At 37.3% G+C, this 12746-nt stretch overlaps 1 protein-coding gene across 1 annotated transcript in view; it reads right to left on the bottom strand.

Moving 5' to 3' along the window:
• AGPAT5 (1-acylglycerol-3-phosphate O-acyltransferase 5) overlaps positions 1-10504 on the bottom strand; it is a gene marked incomplete at its 5' end in the record, with an annotated part of 36984 nt that extends 26480 nt beyond the window's left edge. Inside the window, 3 exons of the mRNA XM_010020410.1 lie at positions 5529-5618; positions 10093-10208; positions 10435-10504. Coding sequence (XP_010018712.1) covers positions 5529-5618; positions 10093-10208; positions 10435-10504 — 276 coding nt within the window. The remainder of the gene's footprint in view (positions 1-5528; positions 5619-10092; positions 10209-10434) is intronic.
• Between the last annotated feature and the right edge of the window lie 2242 nt (positions 10505-12746).

The following is a 12746-nucleotide window of genomic DNA, read 5'->3' as shown; positions in this document are numbered from 1 at the left end:
AGTAACAACTGACAGGGTAAAGAAAGTGAAGCACACAGGGTAGGAATTACCATTCTTGCTGCAAAGGTCAGGACTTACAAGCAGCTAATCAGCCATTAATAGCTGATTACACAATGGAGAATAGTGTCTATTTACTCCAGTCCTACGTGTGTAATACAAAGCAGGATTGAAATTATACGTTAATTATTCTTGTAAACCTCTAGAACACAAGCAGCTGAACAGGTCTGTTGACTAGAATCTAAGTATCTCTGAAATGAAAGCATACCAACAAGACAGAAAAGTTGCCTTTACTTCAAGGTCAGCGTACAGAAACCTAGTATGTAGCTCATTAGGCCTACTTTACCTGAGTAAAATTCATGAATATAAATAGATGTCTTACTTATTCTCAGAGCCCTGCACATGACAAAAATATTCTGCCAGTGCAATTCAGCCTCCCAAATCTGCTTGTATGACTGGCTTTTCTCCTCTCCCACTATGGGCTGCAGAGGCTAAATCCTTAAAGACTATTTCCAAAGATTACAAGAACAACAAATCTCTAAGATTTTAATTACTAAATAATCCCTGAACTTGAATTAAGAACTGTTGAGTTGTAAAAGCATTTTAACTGCCTAGAAACACTAGCTGCACCTAAGGCCATTTTTTTTTAATATAGAATATTTCATTTAGGGCAATTAGCTTCATAAGTTACGCATTTTATCACAGTGACTGCAAAATACAGTGTTCACGTTCAAAATGGCATAGAAAATTTTGCATTATCATAGTCCCTGGTTCGTTGATACACCAATTTTAGCCCAAGCAGAGTAGGTCCACATGTTCAGTTACATGGCACTTTCATGCCTATTTCTGTGTAATGGGTGGGTGTCAATACATTCACTATTTCTCATAAATTTGAAACCTTTAAGGAGTGGATCAGGATTCATTTAGTTGAACCCTACCAATTCCTGTTGGAGCCAGAAAAACAGAGAAGAGGCAGGGGTTACCCGCAGAGTCCCCAGCATAATGCTGGTGAACCTGTGCAATGCACAAATGAAATTAAATGGATGATGAGAACTGCTTTCACCCAAATAAGAACTCTATTCATTTCCTCAATGTTGTCAAGGTCTCTCAGGCAAAATGAAATAGCAATGGCACTGAGAGGAGGATGTGCTTCCAGAGGAGGGAGAAGGGCAGCCAAGGAAGTCTTTGAGATCGATTCGAGTGTCACAAAAGGAGCTGGTATGGGTGGAGCAGAGGAAAGGGGTATGATGCAACATGAGCACCTGGATCACAAAACAAAGTCAGCCCAGATGCCATAAACATACAATGAGGAGAGGTGGTAAAGAGAAAACCTGGCTGAGGACAGCAGTTTGGAGGGTGTCTGGGGAGAGCAGCTGCCACTGTAGAAGAACATAGGGCGTCAAGAAGTGGTAACTACTGACTAAAGTTATCTTGCATTTACTGTGCTGTTCCCGGATGGGCAACAAGGGGAAAACAATTAATTATTTTTATTTAGGAAGTTCAAAATTATATCAAACAATGCATTTCCTTAGTTTTAATATTACTATTATTGCATCCTGTCAACTAGAGAGATTCATACATAATTCTATTTAGACTGTTGCCTAGAAGATACGCTAGACGAAAAACATTAACACTCAGCTCAGTAACTGAAAAAGATCTGGTATGAGAAAGCATATCTAATATAACTGGAACAAAATACAAAATGTGATGTGAGGAAAGCAAGCAAGGACATACAGGATTTACAAAGAAGCTGATAAGAATTTGCAAATTAGTAACTATATGACAAATAATTATATTAAGCCTTAAAGCAGTTGTAGTAACGTTATCTATCCCCTCTGGGTTTTTACTGTTTGATTAGCACTGCTTAACATGACAAAGATTTATTCTGTAACTGAGAGAATGACAAACCACACAGTAACCAGTGATAGACTGGCTGTACTGGGTTAAATCCCACATCTCAGAATGTAGATTTTCTACTCCCAGTGCATGATGAAAAGAAATCTAAGTTACATTTTCAGTTATCAAACCAAATAGTTCGTTGTTCAGAAGAGTTAACTTTCTTTATAAAACAAGTAGATTGACTATATCAAGCGTGGGCTGGATATTTTGTTCCATTAAAAAATATGTTTATCTTCTTACGGTGTACATTAAAATAGTATTAACACAAAAGTGTCCTTCAAACCGTGTGACAGTCTCTGCTCTCACAAGACATAAGATTGCAATTTGTTAATAATCAGCAAGATTTGATGGAATTTTAAACAAAATCACATTGTTTTAAGTGAGTTTTGCCAACAAGAGGTCCAATAATTAACCATACGAGTGTATACTTCAATGACGGTCTGAGAAACAAAGTAATTTCCAAAAATAAATAAGAAAATCTATTAATTCAAGATCCCCACTAAGAGAACACAGGTGCAATAGCATCAGAGTTTCGTGCACATCCAATATTGCTACGCTGCATCTGGGAAGAAGAACTGACCAACTGTGAACAGCAGGTCAGGAGAAGAGGCTGTTTAAGGCACGCAAGTGAGAAGAAATTGTAAGACAAGGTGAGCAAGAAGCATCTTGCAATCCACTGTCCATACCAAAATAAGGCATACCAGATTACTAATCCGGTTCTACTGTGAATATAAGACGGCCAAGAGGCAGTCTTATTTTTCCTGTCTGCAATCCACCTCCAATTTACTTTACAAAACCAGGGTTTGCTACACTAACGAGAGTAGAAGACTGGTTCTGCCTTTCTACACGTCTTCAGTTTCTTAATGGGAACAGGGATGGCTCCAGACAGGCTGAACATTAATCATTTGGATTCTTTTGTTTAAATTGTATGTGGAGAGAAACTGTAAATAACGGTGACCCTTAACACAGATTCCCGTCCATCTCCTCTCTATTGGCTTATAATTCTTTCCTTAACAGCTGAAAGGCAAGCTTTTCTCTAACACTACATTAAAGAATGAACTCTACCACATACGTGCAAGATGACAAAGCAGCAACAGCTGCTCACTAAAATAAGGAAAAGCCCACCCTGAGCTGTAGCATCCAGTGTATAAATTTTAATAAAAATTCCAGAGTAGTAAATTAATTATTCTCACATGAAACTGGTGAGTTCAGGGCGTACTTGCTTTACTCATTAAAACGTCTTCATTTAAAATGTAATACTTTTTGCTTGTGAATGTCACACCAAGCTGCAGAACTGCAAAGTTTCTTTATGAATAATGCAGTAAGGACACAGGTCATCATGTTCTTTTCCCAGTAGTAATTGTAGGTTAAAGAGCATTTACAGAATCTCCATTTAAACTCTCAGATAACGTGGATTATAGAAAATTTAGTCTTCCCTCAAATGACAACTCAACGGTCTGTGTCTTTTAGCCCAGCAGATGTAAACATTTGTCTCAGTGAATAGGCTTTTGACAGCTTTGGCTTTGTCAAACTTAAGTGTCACTCCGCATATGGTTTGACCAATAGAGATTTAGAACAGAATGCATTTCTGCAGCAGTTACACTTCTCTTTTATGCTGCTGCCCTAGAGAATACAAGGAAAATGACACCAACTGCCTGGTAAACACGTCTAAGTTCTGTGCTTATTTCCAACACCACCAAACTTCCAGATAACCAACTGCAAACGACAAAAATACCCAAGTGGTCCCAAATTAATTTGGCATTAGCTTAGATAGGTTAGGTATAGGCTTTCAATCCACACACAACTAAGGAGGGAAAAGAAAAAATATTTCAGATAAAAAGCCTTCTGGATTTATTTCTTTCATTAATTACATGTAGACATGCACCAAGGAAAGCAGAACCCACAGAGGATGTAACTTTAAAGAAAAGCTTTATGCTTAAATCTCCCCTTACATTCCAGATGGACTAAAAATAACACACTAGCCTGTCCAGTCAATTTATAGCACTGCAGCAACACTGAAAATCATTTCCAAAACCATGCAGAATTAGGTGAGTTTCTAGGCACATCTTCCTAAGACTATATTAAAAACCAGGCCATGTTTCTATAAAGGACACTAATTTTATGGAGTTCAAATCAAGACTCTTGACTCAATCAAAACCTTATTATAACAAACCCTTGTATTTTAGGGGGTGCAGAGGAAAGCCAGAAAGCCAGACTCAACCAGAAGCTGCCTAGAAGACCAGAAACTAGCAAGAAATCCATGGGACTATGCAAGAAAACACCCTGATAGGATATTTCATCTAGACTTACGGAAGTGAACTTAACCAGCACTCTGTAGGAGGGAGGAATTGCTTAGGGGGATGACTACAAATATGTTTCATATATCCTCCAATTTGTCTTTGTTTATTCCATTACACCTCAGCTTTTACAGAAAGCAGAATCTTTGCCACTGACATACAGAAAACAACTTGACGCAATGCAAACTTTTCACATCCCAGGACCCTCCCTGGCACAAGTTACCACTTGCAGGCACAAGTTACACTATTCAAGGTGACCATCTTCTCCATGTGGACATCATTAGATTAGACATAGGACAGAAAAAGTTTAGCTGTTATAATGTATGTCTGGCATTTGTAACTTACATGCTACAAACTGGAAACAAATGCACTTTCTTACTTTAATTAAAAACAAAAATACCTGGTTCATGCTACATCTTAGTTCAAGACAAAATGAGTTTGGGCACTGTCTTAGGGATGCTTTACTCATTTAAGCCTCTCAGTAAGTATAAGGCCAGTTTACTTTTTCAACACAAACATGCACAAACATAAACACACTATGTCAAAAAAAAAAAAAAAAGGTTTGACACTCTGCATATGGAGTGGCAACTCCTAATCCCATCATTTTAAATAAAAGTGTAACTGTTCTACATCAATGCTTGTTGAGTTGGTTTTCTTAAGTCTAGCCAGCAAGGCAGAAAATATTTTAATGCACAGCAAGTAATGGAAGTGAAGCACTGTGATTCTAACCACTGAGCCACAAACTATACAGGGAGTCATGAGAAAAGTCACTTGGCACTAACAATCATTCTTCAAATAGAAAATTATCTAGAGTTCAGGGTTTCTTTGTTTTTGGTTTTGTTGTGGTTTGCTTTTTTTTTTCTCCTCCAGGCGTAGCAGACAAAGTTACTCAGTTCTAAGATATCACTGCCATTAAAAATGATGGATCACTGGGATGACTAATTAAGACTTGGTAAGAATGGTTCTTGACTTTCAGAAGTCAAGAATACCAGTCTCTGACAAGCATACAGTAGTCTTTTGAAACACAGGGAACACTAACAATGGTTTCTCAAGGAAGGTGTTATAGCTTACGTTCTAAGATGTAGTCCACATCCCCCCTGCCCTCTACAGACACAACCACAAAGTTGCTGTTATTCATTAAAGACTACTCAAATTTTTTAAGTTTAATTAGAGGTATCACTGTAATTACAGAAAGTAACTGTAAAAATACAGAAAGAAAACAAATCCATACTACCATCTTGTAGTCTGTAGATATCAGATATGGCTCATTTCTCCAACAAGCTTCTGCCATTAAAAAAGGCACAAGAAATGCAGAGAACGGAGGTATAATCTTACCAGAGTCTGGGCTTTCATCTGGGCCCGCAACTTCTCTCTCATTTCTTTTTCATTGAATTTGGCACTTCTTTTTACATAGACTCCTCCATGCTAAAAAAGGAAAATAAAAAAAAAGTATCAAATACTTAAGTAGTTTAATGTAGAATAGTTGATAGAAGAACAAACAAGATGAGAGTGAAAAGTCACCTTTATGACTCATACTGCAAATTGCCCACAAGATGTTTTCTCCTAGGATGAAAGCACCTGAAACTAATTTCAATTTGCATGTACTTAAGTTCACAAGAATCTGTTTAAGTAAAGATCAGATCTAAAAAAAAAAAAAGCATCAGACACTTGAAGTGTCTATTTAAAGGTGTTAAATAATTAACTGAAACATGGCATTGGAACCAACCCCAGCAATCTATCTATTCCCAACAACACTGACAATCAGCTTACCTTGTATATAAAGGGAAAACGGCACAATTGAAGTTACTCACATACAAGTACTTATAGGTCAATGTTTTTGATTTTGTGTGACCATTCTTAAATAGTGACTAATGCAAATACTGGAATTACAAGTATTTAACCTCCACATAAAAAATTTATGAATAGCACAAAAGTAACTAGTATAGGTCTTGAAAACTTCCATGCACTTTTTATTAGAGAAGCAAACTTTCAATGAATATAGTACATACCGAGGTAATAATTGAATAAGTAACACAAAGTCTGTAGAAGACTGCATGGAGACCTTATAGCAGCCTTCCAGTATCTGAAGGGGGCCTACAAGGATGCTGGGGAGGGACTCTTCATCAGGGACTCTAGTGGTAGGACAAGGGGTAATGGCTTTAAACTTAAACAGGGGAAGTTTACATTAGATATAAGGAAGAAGTTCTTCACAGTGAGGGTGGTAAGGCACTGGAATAGGTTGCCCAAGGAAGTTGTGAATGCTCCAACCCTGGAGGTGTTCAAGGCCAGGTTGGACAGAGCCTTGGGTGACAGAGTTTAGTGTTTGGTGCCCCTGCTCATGGCAGGGGGGTTGGAACTAGATGATCTTAATGTCCTTTCCAATCCTAACTATTCTATGATTCTATGATATTACAGAAGTATTTTTACTGAAAAGCATTATAAAAAGTTAGACCATTTCCTGGAAAAGATTAATTTTATAAGTTGTTCCACACAATTTATCAGAAAAACTTCCCTAAAAGGATTATGACAAAGCTCAAGGAAAGAGAGTTATAAAGAAATAAAATTTGCCTCATCATTTCCCTCTTCTATCACTTTGTTTTATCTAAAAAGTGTAGCTAACAAGAGAATGTAAACAAACATGCTCCAAAATGAACTACTGCTACTGATGCAATGAATTCTGGGAGCATAAAAAAAGAAAGACCAGAACTTCCAAATAACAGAATTCTGTTTCCAAGGTATGTTTTTTTAATGGGTTTTCTAACTGATTCCCTAACTCAATTATAGTTTTTTTTTGCCCACCCTGACTCTTGGCATTAGTATTTGTCAGATAATTTCTGTTCCATTTATGGTTTTACACACTCTTAACAGAAAAGTGACAGTAAGATTAAAACTGGTAAATGCCGAACCTTATTCAAATGTCTTATCTCAGGAAAAGATATAGTACATTGTAGAAACAGGGGTGGTGGTGTGTGCATGTAGAGCTATTACTTCATTTGCATGGCACAGGAACAAAGTTTGAGGACTTAGGAGGAGGCAGGCAGAAGTAGAACTTATGCAAAGTGCTTTCAGCCTTTGCTTTTCATGGTGTGGAAAGATGGCTGTGCAGCTGCTTAGCTAGTGGTGTTTGATGTGACTTTTAATTTGTTCTCCAAAAGCTGCAGTGAAAAGGAACAGAAAGTCAATGGTACATTAACACCATATTAAATATTCTGTCTTAACGTTATTGTCTGTGGTTCCCTTCCAAGGTGAATTAGCCAGCTGCAACACTCAGATGTGCTGCTGTGGCTGGCAGGAGACCAAAGCCAGGAACAGAGTCCCCCAGTTCACCAAGCTTGACCTTCAGCAGGCTAGAACATCATTATCAGCACCCCCAGAAGCAGTTTACCAGTCACGGATAGATAACGGCATGAACAGAAAAACAGCCCATCATCTGTGCAGCACATGAGAGCTGCACATTATCCACACACTCCATATTTAAGAATGTTTTTAAGATCTGACACCATTAAGGGGAAGTAGAAGTCTTATTCTGTACAGTGGTACCACAACAACCGCTTTCAGGAAGGGCAAACTCAAGTTTGGTTTGAGAAATAATGCACCTGCTTCACAAGACTTCCATGTAATTGCTAAGTAATTGTTCTGTGTGACCTCAACTAGATCAAGCTTTGATAAATGAGGGAAGGCTGGAATCAAAGTCTTCCTTTATTTATCAAATTACTAACCAGCTGCAGTAAACTGGAAAAATATTGGACCACCTTTTACTTGTTTAAGTTGTGAACTTGGAGAAATCAAATCACTTTTGTACTGTTTGCTTAGGGACACAAGACTAAAGACAGGTTTGGTGTCCCCACCTCAGACTTTTTAATGCTCAGAAATAGATTTGTACTTCTCAAGTAAATACAAATACATAGTAATGTAACATAAGAACAGACTAATTAGATATTGCAAGATCACCACTTGCTGCATACAACCCAACTACGTATATATGTCAGCTCCCCTGACATATATACGCAGGGTTACAAAGCTGAAGAGAGGCAAGATGCCATAATAGCTAAGTATTTGGCTAAAATTCAGTAACAGCCAAAAAGGTGCAGTAGCTGATGCTGAATAACAGAAAAGACAGAGACATAGTTCCTATGTTAAAAAGTCAAGCAAACTCTGGGATATCAAAAACATTTATCAAAATTACATCCAGCCTCACCAGGCGGTATTAGATGAATAGGAGCTAGTTGCATTTTGGTGGAGAAAGATGGGAAAAAAAAATTTAGATCCACCCAAAAATAATAAAGCCAGTTTTATGAAAAGAAGTATTTCTACATAATAAATCAAACCTGGAACATAACAGGTTAATTTAAGCAGTTCTTTTCTTTTCTTGCGATTAAATAGCTGCCTCCGAAGAAGAATGCTAGTTATGCAATTGTATATAGCTCAAATTCCCCAATTTGTATTGCATTTCCTTTTCAGTAAGAGATCAAATATATGAATGCTTTTCAAAACAGATTTCTGGAAGTACTGTTTTTAAGGTTAGAATTTTTTTCCGCTGTACTTTAAAAGCCCCTCTCTCAGTCAACAATGGATTATGTTTACAAATATACTTCCTTTGTGCCTGAATTTCGCTCTCCTGGACATCCAGACCACGTTTATTTCCAAACAGGATGTTTACCTGAGGTAGGGAATATGAATTCCGTGAGCATGGCGTAATTACGTGGCTTTGGAAACTTTTAGTGGAGTGTAAGTGACATCACTGACAGAACATCAACAGGAAGGGCAGGAAGTGTTTTATGTTTTTGCACTGTTTGGTGTGATAAAAACAATAAAAATACCTATAAGCTTGCACTGCAGGCATGCTGCATCCCGTCTCAGTCATTTAAACACACACGCATCACCACTGTTAGTAAACTGCCTTTCATTTGTGTCACTGACATAAATATATATATATAAAAATATATATAATCGTTACCCAAGAAATCTTGCAGAAGTTTTATGTTTTGAGGAATCCAAAGCTGAACAGATTTTATTTAATATATGTTTTGATTAAAAATATAGGCTAGATTCAGATTAAATTTCCACAGGAACCTTCTTTTAACAGTCAATATAGCAGTCAGGAAACTGAGCACCGGATATTCCAGACAGCAATAATAATTTTCCAAAATCTTAAAAAAAATCATTTCTGGACACCTAGTGATAGCGGATGGAATATATATCCTGTCTGTATTTTAATTAAAGCAGACTTAAATCACTACCAATGTACTGGCTACAGACAAGGACAAAGAGCAAAATATTTCCATGCAGCAGACTGGCCACTTCAGAGGAAACAAAATGTAGAGAACCAGAGTCATTAGTGACGACAAGCATCAGACAACACAGAAGTCCATTTTCTCTCAACAGATACCTTCGGTGAGGTACGACAGGGTGTGACAGTCCATAGTTAATTCAGGCGACTGGGACAGGGACAGGAAACCCACCAGTAAAAATAAATTTTGAACAGTTTCTTACTTGCTCTGCAGCATCTTCTTTTCTAAACATAGCGATTTTAGAAGAAAGGATGGCAACCACCCATGCTCCAGCCTAGATTCATACCCTATGAGCTGTTTAAGCAAGTAGGTGCTCTTCTCATCCAGAAGACAACAGATCTTTTCAATTTTCAAACTGAAAACATTGAACCCCGTATCTTGGGCAACACTCTGGCCTCTTACACAATGAACAGACAGTAAAAAACTCAACCACTACCTGTGCTAAGACATAACGGCGAGACAATTCACATCCTAGCAATGGGCATCTTGTCTCACATGACCCAAGATTCTGAAACTCTATTTAAATCAGGTACCTACATCCAACCTAGAAGGTGACAGCCGATTGCTGGGAAAGACCACTGTTTAAGGCAAAAAGGAAATGATCTTACCTGTGAGAAATACCACCCGTATAGCGGAAGCCACTTCAACCCATCTTTCAAGACATACCGGACATGCCCGAGAGCATTCTGCCTAATTGCCAGCATGTCTGCAATAATCCAATCAACTGCAAAGACAAAAGCCAAAAATGTTTAGTTAAGTTAGTTTTTAATTGCCACTGATGAAATAAAAAGCACATGTTATACACATAAATATAATTAAAGGTATCTGAACTAGAAGTTCTGAACCAGTTCTTGCTTGTTAGGGCAAGGCTGGAAAGAGAGAGACACAGTAAACAAACAAACAGATTTTTAAAAATCTATAAAACTGCTAAGAAATACATAAATACCAACCTGTACATTGATGATTTGATAAATATATTACATTTTCTTTATTTTTTGGCAAATCCCCATAGATTATTACCTAAAAAAAAAAAAAAAAAGAAAAAAAAGAAATACAGTATTACTTTATTTTCATCGCATTAGGCAGCGATGACATCCAACACAGTAATCAGCTATTTACTATGGAAACTGCCAGCAAGTTAGCACCATTAATAGAAAAATATCCCATCAGTGCATCAATAGCCATCATGCATACAACTGACTTCTCAACAAAGCACTGAATATTAATCAATGAGGGCTTAAGAAAGCTATTCGGTTCTTGTGCCTCAGCCCTAGAACTGGATCCATGGAATTTGACCTACATCCACAAGATCCCTACATTAACATAATTAAAGGTAAATAGGAATTATAAAAACATGCAAAACCACCCTTTAACTTTATACATTTAATGACTAAGATACACTTCAGCCAGACACTCATTATCATTCTATCTAAAATAGTAAATATTCCTGGATTAGATTAAGAAGAAAATCTCAGTCATTTGCCATGATTTTAATAATCAAGATTGAACAAAAAAGCATGAGGTTGAGAGGTGTGTTTAAATTGGTGTTCAGCTTCCTGCCGGCAGGTTTTGTTGCCATTTTTCTGCTACATTAAAGACACCCTTTAACCTTTTAGTTCCCTGCCCACTAGCAAAATAACCTTCTTAAGAGCATGACAAGGGCAAATGGCAAAGCAGTAAACCAAGCCCCCATTTAAAATGGATTAATTCAATTACTTCTATTTCAAATATAAAATGAGAAATTACTTAAACCATTTCAGTTCTGAATTGAATAATGCACCCGGCTGTTTTATCTTTAATAAATATTTTCATTATTATCCTGGGTTTGGGTGGGACAGAGTTAATTTTCTTACCAGTAGCTGGTACAGTGTCTTGAATTTAGTATGAGAATAACGTTGATAACACATTGACGTTTCTAGTTGTTGCTAAGTAGTGTTTATACTAAGTGAAGGACTTTTCAGCTTTTTATGCCCTGCCAGTGAGAAGGCTGGAGGGGCACAAAAAGCCAGGGGGAAGCACAGCTAGGACAGCTGACCCAAACTGGCTAGAGGGATATTCCATCCCATACGTCATCATGCCCAGTATATAAATAGGAGGGAGTTGGCCAGGAGAGGCCAGTTGCTGCTTGGGTTGGGCTGGGTATTGGTCAGTGGATGGTGAGCAATTGTGTTACGCATCACTTGGGTTTATTGTTTTTTGGTTTGTTTGTTTTTGTTTTTTTTTTTAAACTGTTCTCTCTTTCTGTTATTTCCCTTTTAATTATTATTAGTATTGTATTTTACTTTATTTCAATTATTAAACCATTCTTATATCAATCCATGGGTTTTACCTTTTCCACTGGGGGCTAGAGGAGTGAGTGAGCGGCTGCATGGTACTTAGTTGCTGGCTGGGGTTAAACCACGACAATTATCAAATGAAGCTTTGTTTTTCAACCAGTACATTTTAGGTAGTATTCTCCCCTTGTTCTGCCAACACCGATGGCTATACTCTGTGTTTCTAGCAGTTAGCTGTTTAAACATACACTCTTCTTCAAAGTGACTCCATTCACCAAAAACCAAAGTACTATTTGGAAGGTTTACCCACTTATTATCACCACTTTCCTAGTCTGGACCATGTGGGAAATTTATGAGGAAGATCTAACTAATCTAACTAATTCAGATCTTGATTAATATAATTTAGTATGGAGAGTCTTGCATTGATCTTTACAGGAGGTTTCTCTGAGCACCTCTGAAAAACCTGCCCACCTCTTGGTTAAACCTGTGATATCGGATGGATAATACCTTGTATTGTAGCACTCTGCAAAAACCCCACATAAAGCTGTACTTCTTACATTCATGCTGTTCCTTCTTTGAAAACACAACAGCACTGTTGATCAAATTTTGCTTGCAAGTCAAGAAAGATATTGGCAGACTGAGATATTCAGTAAATATGTGGACAAGAGATCATCCAGCATACATAAAGAGAACACTACTTATTTGAAATCTTTTTTTTTTTCAAAAACAAAAGACATGCACAATAAATTTTGACTGAACATTGTTTGTAACAAGTCAGTTGACAAGTATATTCTGCACAGTATCCAAGGAATTCAAACAAGTTGTAGGAGTAGTTTTCTCATTAAAGTTCCAGAAGAATTTATAATCTTACTGCTGACACTCTAGGTGCCACACACCATTAGTGCAAGGTAACAGTCAGAGGATATGATCTTACATGTCAGGTTCAAAAATTACACTGAAATAAAAATTCATCTTCCTACTCTCACTTA

The sequence above is a fragment of the Nestor notabilis genome, unplaced genomic scaffold, assembly GCF_000696875.1.
Source record: "Nestor notabilis isolate BGI_N333 unplaced genomic scaffold, ASM69687v1 scaffold8958, whole genome shotgun sequence".
Taxonomy (NCBI): Eukaryota; Metazoa; Chordata; class Aves; order Psittaciformes; family Psittacidae; genus Nestor; species Nestor notabilis.
Note: the sequence above shows the minus strand (reverse complement) of the source record. Positions and strands in the feature narration are given on the sequence as shown.